This window comes from Stegodyphus dumicola, chromosome 12, assembly GCF_044657685.1.
Source record: "Stegodyphus dumicola isolate Sdum_Otavi_A_Nest chromosome 12, ASM4465768v1".
Classification (NCBI taxonomy): domain Eukaryota; kingdom Metazoa; phylum Arthropoda; class Arachnida; order Araneae; family Eresidae; genus Stegodyphus; species Stegodyphus dumicola.
This window is the reverse complement of record NC_140779.1, coordinates 113,639,831-113,659,146: the sequence shown is the minus strand read 5'-3', so window position 1 is coordinate 113,659,146 and position 19,316 is coordinate 113,639,831. Positions and strand designations below refer to the sequence as shown.

General features: G+C 34.8%; 1 protein-coding gene across 2 annotated transcripts in view; it reads left to right on the top strand.

The window, feature by feature from the left end:
• The window catches only part of LOC118189728 (neuroguidin-B-like), a 177,968-nt gene that overhangs the window by 17,339 nt on the left and 141,313 nt on the right, over positions 1-19,316 (top strand). For both annotated transcript variants that reach the window (XM_085806810.1, XM_085806811.1), the window contains exons 6-7: positions 10,316-10,468; positions 11,844-11,930. In XM_085806810.1, the coding sequence (XP_085662936.1) occupies positions 10,316-10,468; positions 11,844-11,930 (240 nt within the window). The remainder of the gene's footprint in view (positions 1-10,315; positions 10,469-11,843; positions 11,931-19,316) is intronic.

Below are 19,316 nucleotides of genomic sequence, written 5' to 3'. Positions count from 1 at the left end.
TTGCTGTTGGTTATTATTTTGAATTTCTTGTGATGTACTTTATTTCCTTGCATACTTTCCCTCTCTTTATTGCTAATTTTATCATCTGAAAATCGAGACGAGAAAATTATATGAATAATTTCATTTCTGAACAATATTGCTATAGTAAGAATATAACAAATGAAAAATAGTAATGGATAAAACAGGTAACTATCATGATACATATCTTCAAAAGAAACCTTCATTCCAATATTAATACATAGTAATATTAATATGACATTATCTAGTAAGATATCAGCAGATAGATATAGCCATCAATTCAGCTAAATTTTATTACTGAGTAACACAATTCTTTAGATGCAATATGTGATTCACACATTATTATGGGCACAGTATGCACCCCACATTTTTGGTATCTTGGCACATCTTAAGACAACAGATGATAAGCTTAAGTGCGTAACAATGCATGTTAGCCAAAGCAAAGCATAGCAGTAAAGTGACTGCATGTTCAGAAGAAACATGAGAAATGTTAAAAAGTTTTGCTTTTGATAGAAAGTTAATTCAATTATTGGACAAATGGTGTTTGCATTGCAGCCTCACATAAAATCTTATAATGTGGATTATTTTGAAATGATGCAGACTAGATTATATGTTATGAATAGTTACTATTTTTAGGACAAAAAGGGGAATATCCAGACTAAAATGAACAATAAAGAGTCTATAGCAAAATTAAAATTAGTAGTTTTCTGTAATATTTTTTATCTTACATACCTCCCCTTCAAAGAGAAAAATGCTTGGTGATAGGAAAGCTTTTCTGAGGGAGGGGAAAGGAGTAAAATAAAGAGTCCTATAATATGGCAAATGCAAATCATAAAATTTTGAACTGAGTAATATTTTTTAAACTAATTACAAATTTTTTATATAACATTTTGGATAATTAATGCAAGTTTTAGAGCTTTATTAAAGTTTTCAGTATTCAGTCAAATTTTAAGAAGTTCTTGTTTTTGGAAAGTCCACATGATTATAATGATTCTTTAATGAAGGTCCTTCTCTGCCCCCAAAAAAATCTTTACACAGAATATCACAGTTATAAAAAAATTTATATACCCATTACTTATTTTGAATAATCATAACTTATCTAAAAAATTTACACCACACTAATTTTCAGATTTATAACTTAAATTTTAGCATAATAAATTTATATTATGGCTCTTTTTGCTATTTCATTTGTAATTCTTTATTTTACACAAAACTGAAAGACCCTACAGCTTTCAAATACAAACATGTTCATCTATTGTGTATATCAATATTAAATGACTGATGTAAATTCACCAGTGGTTTAAGGAATTATAAAGGCTTCTGTCTATTTACATAAGGAAATTGGCCTTTTAGGACATGCTATTATATATAAAATACAATAAAACCACATTCCATCATATAAAAAATGTAAATCATAATTACATCTGAAACAGTTATGTGTTTTTCTAAGGTTGGAGCCTTCAAGTTTAACTTGTATGAACAGAATAAAAGGAACAATTATGCAGAGCTAAAAAGAGGCTCCTGTTTTTGAATCTGTACTACTCTTTTAACATACTCTGTTTTTATATACAGTTATTCAATTTCTTAAATTTTTAATGATCAATATTCTAAACATGACATACTTTATTATACTCAAAACACAATTTTTATACCTATTTTCCATATTAGTATTTAATATCACTTATATTTTGTATTTACCTCATTCTTAAAATTCGAATTTTTAAACAATTTTATTTTTAAAATAATTCCAAAAATATAATTATTAATCGTATCAAAATTTAATAACCTGCTCTAAGTAAAATAATTTTAAAATCTTAAAATGCTTTACACAGTTTTTAAACTAAATTTTAAAAATTCAAATTGCTAATGCCATCACATTTTAATCTAATATCTTCATAAAACAGTGCAACATTATTAAAATTCATTATAATAAGAAAAACAGAATTACATATCCAAATTTAACACGTAATTTATATCATTTGCATTTTTTATTTGATGATCTCAACTAATTTTCTGTATCAGAACTTAACTGCACCAAAATGTTTCACATATTGGAGTTGAAAACATTTCTTATAATTACAAATTAATGATTGTAAGGCTGATGTTTTTAAACAGTTTAAAGATTATTCAAAAGCTCCAAATAAGTTTGAAAACTTTGAAGGTTGACTGCATTAAACTGCAAAACATAAAGGCCTTTTTTTTTTTATCCTTAGCTACTGGACCGAACCTGAGAGATGTTTTATTAGACACGCAAAAAATAAAATTGATAGGCATGGCACAGATTCAGTTCTTGTCAACTAACTGTTTTATATTTGATAGATAACTGTAATAGACTGGAGATGGTTTATTGTCTAGATGTAAATTTAGAAGGCTTTACTGTGTACATAGAACGATGACACTTGCAGATAGATTAGCTGTTCATTCAGCATAATTTTATTACTGTATAACACAGTTCTGTAGAACCAATATCCGATTCACACATCATTATGGTGTAACGTCATCAGCTATTTTCCCACGGACTCCCACGAAGTCTGGGAAAAGGAGACTTCAAATGGGCGCCAGATGACCACCCTGATGACACTTACGAATTCTTGAGGTCAAACGTGACCCCCAACAAAGTGCGGAAAGCATATAGTTTTTACGAAAGGAAAAACTTTCATACAAGTTCTCACGGGTTGTGGAGTGTCCATTGTGTGTATGCGATAGACTGTCGCCAACTGCCTGTTTCTCGAAATAATTTAGATAGACTTCCTAAAAAGACGTTCTGTATTTTCCCACGGAAAATTTCACTTTCTCAGGCTGTCAAGACAGTATCTGAGAACAAATCAGCGCCTGTTAACCAATGGAGAGATGCTCCGAAAAAGACGTTTAGCGAATCACTGCCGCAGACGCACAAGACACGCCCAGAAAAACCTGGACATAAAAACAGTGAGTGAAAGTAATTAGAGAGATTTAGTCTGAAGAATACGCAGTCGATGCGTAGAGAAGAGAGAACCTTTCTCTTTTATTTTACGGCTCTTCCCGAGTCGCTAGTAAGCTTTAGAGAGCCCCTTTCTCTCTTGTGTATTTTACGGCTCGTCCCGAGTCGCTACTAAGCTCTGTCAAGAGCGGAAAAAGAAACTCTCAAAGAAGCGTGGCCGGACTTTTTCTCCGCTACCTCTGTTTGGACTTTGAACTCAAGTGATTATCGTTTCCTATTGTAAACGGGCTATTTTGCTAAGCAAACTACTTTGTTATGATAAGCAGTTGAACTTACCTTAAAATTCAACTTGTATAATTTAACACCTACCTTTCATTATTTTATTTACGCTACCCAAAATAAAAATCTGACTAGACGATAGATGATACACAGAGACAAGCTATGATGTGTGTTAGCCAGAGCAAAGCAAAACGGAAAAAGTAACTGCATATTCAGAAGAAGGACGAGAAGTATTAAGTTTTGCTTTCAAAAGTACAAATATTTTTCAGTGATTGGATAAGCAGCATCTGCATTGCAGCCTATGTAAAACTACTTTGCTATGATAAGCAGTTGAACTTACCTTAAAATTCAACTTGTATAATTTAACACCTACCTTTCATTATTTTATTTACGCTACCCAAAATAAAATCTGACTGTTCTCAAATCGCTACAGCTAGAAGGTATGTGTTAATTGGTGGCAGTGGTGGGATTGTAAAAACCCAATAGACAAACAAAGACGTGATCGTTTTGGAGAACCGTCCCGGTTCTTATCTTCATTCAGAATCAGCCGATTCTAGCAGTGGAAAAGAATTCTTTCGCAGTAAAGTTTGGAGAGTTTAACCAGCAGCTGAAAAGGGATCATCGATGAGAAGCGTTCGTGAAGAATCAACTACTACAAAGACTAGTTCCGGAAGTGCCTGGGAAAGAGTGTGAAGTAAAATTCTCCCTCGGGTGTAAAGACAAGACGTAAGAAGTCCAGACAAGAGTGAAGTGTTGTGAATTCGCGTTTGGTGTTTACCACCCTCTGTGCAGTGAAAGTGCTTTTGGTGTTTAGTGAAAGAAGAATCGCCCAGTCGACTATTGTTCAATTGGTTTCCTTCTTCGGTCATTGAATCGCGTGTGCAAATAGAAAAGAAAGGAAAGAAGAGCTGTTATTTTTTTTGTCTGCAATGGGTAAGTTGATATGGCATTATCTTTTTAAAGAGGCATTTTAATGGAGTTTGTCTTTTGTGTATCGAAATTATATGTTTAAATGGTTACTCGTAAATGTTTTGTTTTTGATGAGAATTTTATAATAGTATTTTCAACCTTTAGAAAGCACGCATCAGTGGTAAATTGAGTCAATAAGTATTGCTCTTTGTGATTAATATTCTTTTGCCAATAAGTATTTAGCAATTTTTTTTTATATACTGCATTAAGTATGGTTATGTGTTAAGCTGCAACAGATTATTTAAGAAATGCTTAATTTACTTTAATTTTTTTTTCCTATGTTGCTAATGGTACGTATTTTATGTCATACATACCATAAATTGCATTGCTATGTTGTTTTACTGTAGTATTTCTGGATAGTGTGAAACTTTCAGAGTAGACAAACTTGTACCTTTAGTTTTATTTTATTGTTTCATTTTAAAATTTTGTCACTGGCAAAATGTCATATCTTGGCAAGGGTAGAAAGCAAGACCTCATAAATCTGTCTGTAGAATTAGGTCTAGAAGTTCCCCCAAATGCAAAAATACAAGATCTTAAAAACCTCATTGTACAGAGCCCTCAGTATGACGAAACATTCGTCGAGGCAACACTAGAGTCGATTATCGAAGCACGAATCGAACAACATAGACTCGAAGAAGCCGAAGAGCGTAAACTTGAAAGGGAAAGGGAGAGAGAATTTGAATTAGAACGTCTAAGGTTGACAAACGCCAATAATGGCAGAGAAAATTCTCAAAATAATATTCCGAGATCTATGAGAGATTTGCAAAATTTAATGCAGAGATATAATCCCGAATCATCGGATATTTCACTTTACTTAGTGATGTTTGAGCGTCAGGCTCGCAAAGCGAAGGTAGAGGAAGGAGACTGGGTGTCACATTTGATGGCTGTATTGCCAATGGACATTGTTTCTATTATTCTACGAGAGCCGGAACAGGAGCTAGATAATTACTCCTACGTAAAGAAAATTCTTTTGCAGCGGTTTAAGTTGAACCCAGAGGCGTTCCGCGTCAAATTTGTTCAACACCAGCGTCGTGCGGGTAGTTTATATAAAGACTTTGCTTTTGAGTTAAAAAACTATCTAGATGAATGGTTAAACGGAGTAGACGTACGAGATTTCGATGCGCTAAAAGACTTAATGTTGACGGATCAAATTAAACGTCGAGTAAACAGCGAAATTCGCAAACACTTCGTGGATGAGTGGCCGAGTATAATATCTTCTGCCGAACTAGTGAAGAAATTAGATGAATATGAAGCAGTACGAAAGTCCGTAAAAAAACCAACAGGTTTTACTAAAAATACCGAACAGGATTCAAATATTAAAGAAAGGAAAAAAGGAGAATTTTCAGATCGAGTACGTCGCCATGATAATGTTTCGAAAGAAAAAACTGCGGAGAAATGGAAGTCAAGTGTTTTCGAAAAACGGAGAATACCTAGATGTTATGAATGTAATTCAGATAGTCATCTCCGACCTCAGTGTCCTCGGTTAAAAAGACAAGAGGCCGCTGAAGCTGTAAACAAACTAGGCACTTCAGGATCTCCAGATACATGGCTAGCTCCCTATATGAGTATAGCGAGAGTAAATAATCGAGAAATGCCTGTACTCCGAGATACTGGCTCCACTATCGATCTGATCGGATGGGACCAAGTAACACATCAGATGCTTCTAGGAGAGACAGTGTGGGTTAAGCAGCCGCTAGATTTACATCCCTTGTGTTTACCCTTGGCTCGAATTGAATTAGAGGGAGAGGACTTTGGGAAAGTCATTACTAAAGCCGCAGTGATTAGCTCCGACCTGAATCAAGAATATTATCTGCTGGGAAATCGAACAGCCCGATTGATAGAACAGAATAAAATGCAGCCCCATAAAATCAATGCTGTTAATACTCGCAGTCAAACGAAAGCTTGCAGCAGGAAAGAAAATTCCCCTAGCCAAGGTCCAGAGAACAAAGAAGTTGAGCGCCCCGCGGGGCGAATGAATGACGAGGAGGAGGGTGAAATTTTCCCCGTCCAGTCAGCTAACGCTCGAGGCAAAGAAAGGGTGAAGTGTCCTTACCGTTCGGAGAACAGGTCAAGAAATGGACAAATCAAGATAACAAAAGCGGTCATTAACCCACGAAGTGCATGGAATTCTTTAGATTTACGAAGAAAGCGAAACATTTCTATGAAAAAAACGCTGGTCCGTCAGGACGAATTTTCGTCTGGAATCCCGGAAGAAAGAACTCGGAAAGAAAGAAGTGCAGGAAGACCCCCGGAGCGTTTCCATTCACGATGTGCTGTTCGGAAATCTGAAACTGAACATCGAAATCGAACAGATCACTGGCAAAGTAGTTTTCAAGATAGAAACACAAAATATTTAGCCGTAAGTGGGAAACCCATAGACATAATGAAAGCTCATAGGTGCGAAAGCGCACCAAATAAATTGAGATTTTATCTGAATTAGGTACCAATAGGAGCCGACAACTTGTTTTGAGTACAATAATTTTTTGTTTGTTTTGTTTATTGTAGTACTTTGTATTTGTATATTGAGTGTTGATCCTTTTAGAATTACTTAGGATTTATTGTGTTCCTTAGCTTTATAGTACAGTTGCAGCCTTGCAACTTTGAGGTAGTTTAACGCCCAGGCAAATTGAATAAAAATGCTGATGGGCTGAGTCGTTTCGAAGCGGGCGAAACATAGAGTGTAAAGAGATGATCATGCCAGTTTCTTATCTGGATAAGTATTTTGTATACAGTAAAAGTGTAATATAAGAATATATCATCAGTTATTTTGTCCCTTTGTTAAGAATATTTGTGATGTGTATATGTATATATATACAAGGGCGAGTCAAATGAAAGTGAGCCAATGCGAATATATGACAAACAGAGTACTTTATTTAAAGGTAGTCTCCATGAGCATTGAGACGTTTATCCCATTGACAAATGAGCTGCGTGATCCCCGTCTCATAAAACTCCTTGGGCTGTCGATTCAAAAAGTCTGTAACCGACTCCTTCACGGCGGCGTCCGACACGAATCTGGTACCCTTGAGGTGTTTTTTCAGTTTCCCGAAAATGTGAAAGTCGCATGGCGACAAATCTGAGCTGTATGGAGGATGTTGCAGCGTGTCCCACTTGAACTTTGCCAGTTGTGTCTTAACCACATCAGCGACGTGGGGACGAGCATTGTCGTGTAGCAAGATCACACCATTCGTCAATCTTCCAGGTCGTTTGTTCTTGATTGCGACACGCAGCCGATCCAGCATTGCACAATATCGTGAACTATTGATAGTCTCTCCACGTTTAGCAAATTCAATCAGTAATGGCCCCTGACGATCGAAAAAAAAAGTCAATAGCACCTTTCCCGAGGAAATGACAGCCTTTGCTTTCTTCGGGGGTGGTGAATTCAAATGTTTCCACTGTAAGCTTTGGCGGTGTGTTTCAGGTTCGTAGTGGTGGCACCATGATTCGTCTCCTGTCACAATTGCAGACAAGAAGTCGTCACCCTCATTGTGATACCAGATGAGATGAGTCAAAGCAGCGCCGAACCTCTCCGTCTTCTGGCGGTCGTTCAAAATCTTGGGCATCCATTGAGCACACAAAAGCCGATAACCGAGATGATCATGAATTATGGTGTGAACCGAACCGTGACTGATGTTGACATGCTCTGCCAGTTCATCGATGCTTATCCTCCGTTCTTGTCTAATCAGCTCATCAACCTGTGCAATTGTGTCGGGGGTGATTGCAAGGTGGCTTTGGCCTGGTCTTGGATCGTCTTTGCAACTTTCACGTCCTTCTCTGAACCGTTTGCTCCAACGCTTCACAGTGGCCAATGCGATGCAATGTTCACCGTACACAGCAATCATACGGCGACTAATTTCATGTTGGGAAACACCTTCAGCTGTCAAAAACCTGACCACACCACCCTGTTCCTCTTTTGGAGCGTCCATTATGTCATGCTACAGTCTTCAACCCAGTGTAAGAGCGCCTTAAAGAATTTTAACCTCACACTTTCGCGCCACTTTCGTAAATGAAGGTTGTCTCTGTGCTACGCGCATGCGCCGCAGATGATGGACCGAACCATTCTTGCTTAAGAGGGGTTGGCTCACTTTCATTTGACTCGCCCTTATATATGTGTGTGATTCTGATTTTAAATATCCTATTAATTCTCGCCTCTAAAGTTAATGCCTTATTGACTTATATGTGAACTTTTCAATAGTGACATTACTAGTACTGTTATTAATCAATGTAGCTGTGTTCCTGTAAAGGTGCGTTTGAAAGTGTTATCGAGAGAACAGTTTATTTCGTGTCATTTTTTAAATTAGTGAAATGATGAGGAGAACTTTCCTCTTCGTTTCAACTCGAGAAAAGTTCTTCCGAAGGGGGAAGGAATCTATAGCTGTAACGTCGTCAGCTATTTTCCCACGGACTCCCACGAAGTCTGGGAAAAGGAGACTTCAAATGGGCGCCAGATGACCACCCTGATGACACTTACGAATTCTTGAGGTCGAACGTGACCCCCAACAAAGTGCGGAATATAGATGATAGACTGTCGCCAACTGCCTGTTTCTCGAAATAATTTAGATAGACCTCCCAAAAAGACGTTCTGTATTTTCCCACGGAAAATTTCAGTTTCTCAGGCTGTCAAGACAGTATCTGAGAACAAATCAGCGCCTGTTAACCAATGGAGAGGTGCTCCGAAAAAGACGTTTAGCGAATCACTGCCGCAGACACACAAGACACGCCCAGAAAAACCTGGACATAAAAACAGTGAGTGAAAGTAATTAGAGAGATTTAGTCTGAAGAATACGCAGTCGATGCGTAGAGAAGAGAGAACCTTTCTCTTTTATTTTACGGCTCTTCCCGAGTCGCTAGTAAGCTTTAGAGAGCCCCTTTCTCTCTTGTGTATTTTACGGCTCGTCCCGAGTCGCTACTAAGCTCTGTCAAGAGCGGAAAAAGAAACTCTCAAAGAAGCGTGGCCGGACTTTTTCTCCGCTACCTCTGTTTGGACTTTGAACTCAAGTGATTATCGTTTCCTATTGTAAACGGGCTATTTTGCTAAGCAAACTACTTTGTTATGATAAGCAGTTGAACTTACCTTAAAATTCAACTTGTATAATTTAACACCTACCTTTCATTATTTTATTTACGCTACCCAAAATAAAAATCTGACTAGACGATAGATGATACACAGAGACAAGCTATGATGTGTGTTAGCCAGAGCAAAGCAAAACGGAAAAAGTAACTGCATATTCAGAAGAAGGACGAGAAGTATTAAGTTTTGCTTTCAAAAGTACAAATATTTTTCAGTGATTGGATAAGCAGCATCTGCATTGCAGCCTATGTAAAATCTAATGATCTTTTTTTAATTTTGAAATGATGCAGTTTAAACTGATATGTTGTGAATAGTTATTATTTTTAGAACAGAAAATGAAAGTGGCCACTTAAAATGGAGAATAAAGGGGCTATTGCAAAATTGTGTGTGTGTAACTTATGAAATACGCATAAAAAAACTTACTTCATAAATAAATGCAAGTTTTATAAATTCAGAAATTCTCATGCAGAATAATTTCAGCATTGTTGGCTGAGACTGGCAAAAATTTCCTCACAGAATAGGAAAAAAATTAGATCATACATCACAATATTTTTATAATTTACTGGAATTTTTGATGATCTGTTTTCAATAGCTTAGCAACTTTCAAATAAATATACTTAGGTAGGAGAAACTATTATTGACATATTTCCTCGCTTGAAGTCATGTCCTGAATTTTCTTCATTATATCAATAGTTGTCTCCTGAAATTTATTACATTATGCACTTGTTTTATAATATACTAATAATTTTTTCATCATAAGATATGGATTGATGTTTTAAAATGCAATAACATTAAACATTAATTAAAAAAAAAGATGTGATAGGATTGATTTTTCAGACTATTTATTCACTGCAAGTTTTCTTTATCCCCTTTTTTTGTTTGTTTTGTTTTAAAAAAAGTTTATTTGGAAACAAAATGTCTTTTCCTTCTACTATTTTTTCATTATTAAAAAATTCTTTTTATTGTACTTTTAATGAGTTTTATAAGTTGCAATTTTTTTGTTTCTTAAACGTTTGTAATTTATTCTAGTTTTTACAAAACACTGCTATAATTTCTTACAGATTCTTGCTGAAACAGCTAAAAAACTTGAATTTCCACATCATGAATCAGGCACAATTGTTGTAATTGAAGGTCCCCGTTTTTCTACGAGAGCAGAAAGTCATCTGTTTCAGTCTTGGAATTGTGACATCATAGGCATGACCACTGTACCAGAAGTATGAAATTGTTAAATATAAATTTTAAACACAAGTTTTCCTTTTTATCTGAAAGTAAAACATTCCTTTGAAACTCTTCATAAGCTTACATAGCATCACATGAAGAATCACTATTAATTTGTAGAAAATGAAGAAATATTTAAACATTTCTTTTCTCAAATAAAGCATAAAATAAAATTAATATTCAGAAACTGCAAAAATGACATACTAAATGTACAGCTTATAAAAAAGTAGAAATAATATTGTGTGTTTATAGTTTATGTAACAAGGGACAGAAAAATTATTAACATGTGAAAAAACTACCCTATGTTTCATAGCATTTCCAACTCAACCACTGTTGTATTCTTATTCTCTGAACATAAAGGTTTATCATCCGTTATGAGCAAAGTGGGAAACTTGAAACATAGCACAGTGTTTGATGTTATAAAAATAATAAAAACCAACTACCATGTCAATAACTGTGTTCTGATTAATCGCTGAAGTATTGGGAGTACTGTGTTATTAACTCCAAATTGTACGTAACAGCTTGTGATATGCCATATTGCTGCAAAATGTCAAAAACTGCTAATTTTATGCCAAAATGCCATTACATAACTGAAACTTAATATCAATGCTTTTAGGAAATTTTGTACATCTATCCTGCCAGATTGAAAATCAAAATCTTTTCTGTTTGTCTTCTTTGAAATTTACATCAGATTATACTGTTGATGCTGATTTGTTAAATTTCTTTTTTGTGGCTTAGTCATCCTGCTGGTATGTGACCCTTAGTGACTGCCATAGCGATGGGCCCAGGTTCAAATTGCGGAGAAGGCATGGTTGTGATTGTCCATCCCTTCATAGAAGGCAATGGTGGCCATCTATCAGGTGCTTCAATAATAAAATGGCTGCCACTTCCAGCTCTTGTAATGGCACAAGGTTAATGGCTATTAAATGAAGTACTCATCCATTAAAAAAAGAATCACTAGCTTAAGAAATGCTACTTTAAGCTTTTTCTGCTGCTACTTTAAGCTGGATTAGGATTTAAGAATTCTGGTAGCATTTTTGAATTGTAATGTTATTCATTATCATGATACATATTGTAAATTCTATTTTATAAAACTCTTGTGATGATTTAAATCTATTAATTAATTGTTGTTCAGTTTTGCACTAAATATAGTAGTTGAGTTCTGGGTACATATATTGAAAGTTGTATTTCATGTTTAAATCTTTTGACTTTGTGAGGTAATTAAAATTATCAATTAAAGAATAAGTTTTTCTGCTTCCAAGGGATTTTCATTTTTAATAAGCTTTTTAAAAATTTCATGGAAGTTGTTTTAAATCTAGCAGTGCTAAAAGCATCTTGTTATTCACTTATGAAAGTATTCTTTTCTTATAGGTAGTACTTGCAAATGAGCTCGGGCTGTGTTATGCAGCTGTTGCCATGGCTACTGACTATGATTGTTGGCGTTATGATGAATCATCTGTAAGTTATCATTGCATCATATTTAGATTCTCTATTTAATTTTGATTATTAATAATGTGTTTTTTAGTTTGTATGTTACTGTTCATTTATATAATTTTTGCTGTTTGTGAAAAATGTGTTATTTTAAAGTTGAAATGAATGAAATTGCCTCTTTCCTCTCTCCATATTTAGTAAATCTTTCAGCCTTTGTAAAAATATGAAATAAGCCTTTGAATAATGTGCAATTTTCCATGAAAAATGTAAGGTGTGATTTACAAATAAATTTTCTGATTCTCATTCTTCAAAACAAAGGTTATACTAATATGTTTTAGCATATGAATAATGTGAGGATTTAAAAAAAAATTAAACCAGTTTGCTGCCTAAATAAGTGATAAAATTATCTATTTAGTAGTGATAAGTTGCCTTAATAAATATTGCAATTCAGTTTTAACAACCAGGATGATCAAGCTAAAAATGTTTTAGGAATCAGTTGTACCAAACTGATATAAACCAGCTGAAACCCACCACTGGAATTCATCGATGGATTCAATTCATATAATAAATTCAATAAATGATATGTTACATATGATTCAATAAATGATGCATGCACATAGTGCAGGTAAAATAATAATGTGTTTTATGAAAGAAACATTACAAAATCCCTTGAAATATGTAATAAACATGATTATAAAAATATATTGGAGAAGAATTGCATGTAAAGTCCTAGATAATGGCTGTAACATTAGTACTGAAATGTTAATTAACGCGTTGATGCGGCCTTACCCACCAGTGGGTCATATTTGCTTGTTCCATGGGGCTGCTTGATTCTAACTTGTTGCTAACCTTCATGCTTGATTGTTCCGTGGTCTGGCATGATTCACTGATGGGTTATGCTTGTATATCAAAAAATACAATTATTACATTATATTATAAAATTTATAATTTTATAATTTTTATTTTAAAATTTTATAATTTGGTGCCACTCTACGAAACAGACCGCTAATTCAAGCACCACCGCATGAAAAGAACAATGCATACCTGCGCTGCCATCAACGTGTTAAGGTATAAAATTATAATCGATAAAGATGCTGATAGCTTTTGTATCAAATATTAATAGTTAAAATGTTTAATTTCATAAAGGTTTATATTTAGAATTTCCATTAAGATGAAAATGAAATTATTGCTACTAACATCATGAACCCTGAAGGATGTCACTAAAGAGTTGTTTTTGTGACAAGGTAAAGTATTTCACTGTCATGACTTGAACCCAGGCTCTGTCCTTCAAAATTTTTAAATAAAAAATGATGCAAAGAGAAAAATAAACTGGAAATAAAGCAGAATTTTATACATAAAATATGTGAATGTAGGTTAATAGACAGTAATTTGGGGCAGGAATAAGATATGAAATGGAAAAGTGTATGCAATTGTTTTCCCTAATTCATATTTATTATTGTAGTTTTTTATTAGTATGTTATAATGTATACTAATATTTTATGATTATGTTATAATTGTTTATAACATATTAAAAACATTGAAAATACACTGAATATCAAGGCATATTTCCAACCTTAAATGCTAAGGACTTTTAAGATGGTCATTTTTCAAAAATAATTTCTCAACCAAAGTTGAGAAAGTGCAAGCTCATTAACAGATGGAATCAACAGAAATTCAGCACAACTCAACTCTAAAGCAAAAATTCAGTGAAAGTTGTCTCCTTGAAATTTACAAATCCCTGGTTCCAAGAAAATCGTAAATTTTGCATCATGCATAATTTCTATGTTTGTTATTACATAGTGTGTTTTTTAAGCGCGGGCTGTTTTGTTGTATACACTAATAAATGGCATACACATCACAATGAGTGCTTGCATCATGTCCCGGCATTCCTTAGAAACAACTATGCTCAGTTGCTGCTGTGTATGTAATCTTTATGGTCTGTTCTGTGTCTTTAAAATGCCGTGCACGTCACAATGAGTGCTTGCATCATGTCTTGGCATACCTTGGAAATAATTATGCTCAGTTGCAGCTATGTAGGTAACCTGTACGGTGTGTTCTGTGTCTTTAAAATGTTCAAGATTATCAAATCGTCCACCCCGTGTGAGGTACGCTCAGTGATACCTTTTTTGTCAGCAAGAAGCCTGTCTACTGCAGACATTCACTGGCAGATTCATGAAGTTTAAGGAGCTACTGCCATGAGTGAAGGCAAAGTGCGTAAGTGGGTCAGAGACTTCAAAAGCTGACTGCAACAACATGCATGATGAGTCCGACTCCAGTCACCCATCTGTAATCACAGACGATATGGTGGCTTCAGTTGAAGTGAAAATTCTTGAAAACAGAAGCTTTACCATAAGCACTCATGAATTTTCTGAAGTGTCTAGGTCAGTGCTGTATAAGGTTGTTTCTGATTTGTTAAGGTTTAAGAAACTGTGCTCCCATTGGGTCCCTAAACGCCTAACGGAGGACCACCGAAACAAAAGAGTTGAGTATTTGCTCAATTTTTTTATTCTTTGTAATGAAAAGGGTGATGCAATGTTGAGTTGGATCGTAACAGAAGACGAAACATAGGTTTCTCATGTCATGCTGGAATGGAAGCAACAGAGCATGGAGACCACTCTCTCTACTGTAAGGGTCAAGACCAAACAGACTCTGTACCAGCACAAGATCATGGCATCCGCATTAAGCACTGTGTTTTGTTGGTTACCTTCATGCAATGCGGAACCACCATAAATGCAGTAGCCCATGGCCAAACCTTGCGAAAGCTACACAGAGCAGTTCAAAACAAAAGACACTGCATGCTGACAGAGGGAATTTTGCTACTTCATGACAATGCAAGGCCTCACATCACAGCTCAGACCCAAGCTTTATTGGATTCTTTTGGCTGAGAAGTTTTGGACCACCAACCCCTCAGCCTAGACTTTGTGTCAAGTGATTTTCATCTTTTCTGCTATTTCAAACGTCAAACGCAGCCACTAAAATGATAGGAAGACGTGGAAAAGGCCGTTACATCTTGGCTGTTGGAGCAGGCAGCAAGTTTTTATGAAGAGGGTATTCAAAATCTAGTTCTAAGGTAAGTGTTTAAACAAACTTGGCAACTATATTGAAAAATAGAGAAACGTATGTAGATTCTGGAAATAAATTTCATTTTGGAAAATTTTCTTTCGCTCGGTTTTTATTTTCAAACAGCTCTTACTTAAAAAACATCCCTCATACATACCAGGGAACAGCTTTTTTAACTTATTAAAAAAAAACTGCTTTAAAGAGAGCTATTCATTCTGCACTGAGTGAAAAAAATTTGGACATCTATATCTATTCTAATTGGCTGATCGATGAAATTCATCTTATATTTTTCATACCTGGAAAATGCAACTGTTTTTATAATATACATATTGTTACAAAATGTACAGGTGCGGTAAGATGGCTTCCCTGCAAAGCAGTTTTAGGGTTGCCATAAAATGGCAAGAGAAGGCAGGATTGCCACATTTGGCAAGAAATTGCCTATTTGGCTACAAAATTGGCGATACGCCATGGATGGATGGAGAACCTTCTGGAACAAATTCTTACCAGTTTAGCCCATAATGTCCTCAAACACCAGCTGAAAGCTATATAAACTCTGCTGGCCCATAGTCAGCCCGTAGTTAGTGTGTGCCTCGTCTGGACTGTGAGATAGTTAGTATCGAGTTGGTGTCTCGTCTAGCGAGTCAATCCCTTCCGAGTCGATCGAGTTGTCAGCCGTGCAGCGATTGCCGAGTGGGTCGTCAAGTGCACCAAAAGAGTCTCGTAGTCTATCGCTGTTAATGCATCATCGACAGAGCGTGTTGAGCTCCGGGAACGACTGAACCGAAGAGTTGGGAGCCATGTTCTGTGTGTTGCCCAGTGCATCATGAGTTGTAGCGTAGAGAGTCTCGAGAGTACGTGGAGTTCCAAGAATCACCGAGCAGAGTCGGGAGCTGTTCTCTGGTGCTTTGCAGTGAAGCTGTCCCCAACGTGATAACCTGAAAGCTGTGTGGCTGATCATGTCAGCGTGTTTATAGTAGTTCATCCATGACTGTAAAACGTGTTTTGGAGCTGTCCTGACAATACTGGCAAATAAAGTGTGTTTCGATACTTCATCAAGTGTCGTCGTTATTCACTCCAAATCTACGAACCCCATACGAATGTGAAGGAAGAAAATAACGTAACAACTGGTGTCAGAAGATAAAAACAGAACAATATTTTGACACAAAATCAAGCTTTTTCTGAAATGATACACCAGTTGTTTTCCATATTTTGATTCTGCAACTAAAAATTATGCCAAAATTCCAAGTTTTATAAAAAATCACAGCAGCATTTTTTTAATTAGCACTCAAAATTTTAAGTCTGCAATTTTAATTGAATTTCGAATATATTTATTAATATCTCTTTCTTTAATTAAATTTACTTGATTTCTTTATTCAAAATTTGAAATTTAGACTCATTCCAAAAAAATTTCACACTTTTTATTTCAAAATTTGTATTTTAAAATAATTTTATAAATTTTTCAAACAAAATTTAGATTATAACCTATAAAAATTTTAATATCATCTTAAGCAGACATATTTCTAGGCATACATGCAAAAAATTAGAGAATTTTATTAAATTCTTCAGAAGTAATTTATGTAACGTAAATTTATGTATTGGTAGGTTTTGAAATCTGGCATTTATAATCTTGCCACTATTATTTTTAACCTTCAACATCTAGATAATTTTTTACAGAAAATTATTCATATGGAATTTATTCTAGTTTTTACTAATGATGCATAATAAATATTTATTAATGAAACCAAGAATTTTTTTTTATAATTATAAGAATATTGATCAAAATTTTAATAAATTGTTTTCCTCTATCTTTTTTTAATGTTTCTAAAAGTAAATTTTTACCTTTGCTGTGTTATCTACTGTTTTTACTTCAACTTCATTTAAATTGAATTTTCTAAAATTCAGAAAGTTGGTTCGATAACAAACTTTAAAAATGTAATTCATTAATTAAAATGATACAGTATTTTAAAATGCAGAACGTATTATATTAAAAGTATACTAAATCAACAAAATTTTTTGAACTAAATTTATATCATTTAATGATAAGTGAATTAAACTTGTTTTATTACATAATAATTTAAGCATTTTACTGTATAATTAAAATAAAATTTAAAATAAGTAGTAAATTACTATTGCTGCCTCAGAACGTTACATACGGAATAACTCATAACCAAAGTTACTCTGAATTGTGTAACTTTTGTAATATTGCAGTCACATTATACAGAGGGAAACTATTAGGATGCAACCAGCCCATTCATCTGTGTTTGAACCTAGGATGAACTATTAGCATTTAGTAGCCTTTAGCAGGTCTGCCATAGTTTGAGCTCACTTAAATCAGGAAATTAGTCTCTAACTTACTATTCAATTTGTAAATATTTAAAATAATATTATATTGAGGTAAAAAAAGCAGGGTTTAATTTTTTTTAATGTGTTACTTTATGAAGCCTTAGCACAGATGAGTGTTCAGTTATGTTTGCTATTATCGTATTCTAGCAGTCTTGGATTCTAAGCGAAAGGTGAAACAGTAGTTTCCTTGGTACAAGTGGTGTATTTATTGTGAAAGCTGTGAGATTGTTATATAGAAGTTTGGCAGCTGTTCTGCCAACATATGGTGCTGTACACTGGTATAGGGTGATTTAGAATTTTTTGCCATATTAGGCATATTATTTCTAGTAATATTTTTTAACAGCATTTGCATATGATGTTCCTAGAGCAATAGTTAAAGTACTAGGGATAACTTTGCCATGTGGAGCTTGTCCACAGTCAGATTTAGCCTTTAGATTTTTAATCTGTGAAGGAAATTTGACACAACCACGGTAGTTAGTCATGTGTTCAGTTTGGCCACAATTGCAGCTGTTCTGTGTATCAAGCATTGTAGCAGAACAATTTTTTGTTCTGTTAGGTCCAGTGCACTTAGCAAAGCAAGGTTTGAATTTACACTCTTCTGAGGAATGATTAAAGTGCTGACAATTGTGATAGTGAACAACAACACCTTTGATTTTGTATGGCTTTATAGAAACATTAAAGTATAAAAGATGTTCAATTTCATAAACTTGTTCAACACCTGATTCAGTTTTTAGTTGAGTTTGGTATAATGGCATTGGGGCTTTAGGTTTTAACCTGTACATTTGAGCTACTTTTTTCACTTTAAAACCAAGATTATTAAATTCATCTTCAATTTCATCCTTTTGATCCTGGTGTATCACTTGGTAAACCTTTACATACAATTTTAATAAGATATTCAAATTTGGCCATGATCAATTGAGTTAGCATTTAAGTAGTTTGTGATCACTCTGCGGTCATCTTCTGTCTGTTAACCCTGCCACTAAACTCAGCTTTTTCAAAAACTTAATCTTAGGCTGATCCTAAGGTTTGGTTTGATCCTAAGGTGCTGAGTGGGAGTTTCATTAGCCTGTCTAGTCTAACATCCATATCAATACAGTCTTTGTCATTAAATTATTTGTTACCATTAACATAATTATTAACTGTTAAATGCTTGAATTTATTTTTAAGTGGAGGAAAGAAGGTAGTGAGGCAAGAAAAACAGTATTGAATGTCTTTAATCAAGTATTGGAGTCAGGTCAGATTCCAGCTCGTTGAAGAAGAGCTATTAAGCGCCGTTCCCACTGGGGTTTATCTGAGCTAACGGAGTCAGTTCCCTGTGTCGACTAGCTCCGCTGTGGCTACAGTTCAGATTTTTCAACTTGCTGCTCTATGGGGAAAAACTGGTTTTCGGGATGGGTCGACTACGTTAGTTGTGTTCGTTAGCTCAGATAAACCCCGGTGGGAACGGGCCTTTATTATTCCAGTCCTATAGAAAAATAAAAACCCCAGGCAGCTGAACAGCTATAGCCCCATTTTGCTTACGAGTATTCTTGCAAAAACTGTAGAGAGCCTTGTGGTAAACCGGTTGAACTTTATTTTGAGGAACATAGTATTTTAGCTGTAGAAAGGCTGGTGTCTGAAGGAATAGGTCAACATATGACCAGGTGACAAAATTCAGCCAGTTTATTAAAGATGCTGTAGATGACAGAAACATTTTGACAGCTGTTTGTATTGATTTTGAGGGGACTTATGATTCTGTCTGGAGGGAAAAACTCTACCAGAAGCTCCTAAGTATTGATATTTCATCAAAATTATTTAACTTGATTAGGTCTTTCACAAGCCAGAGGACATGCAGGGTAAAGTTTGAAGATCCCTTCTCCAAGTGTTTTAAATTTACAAGCTGGACTTCCTCAATGAGCAGTTAGTAGCTGCACCTTTTTTAATATATATATATATATATATCAATGATCTTAAATCAACACCTGGTATTAATTGTCTACCATTCACTGATGATTTGGTAATTTGGACCGA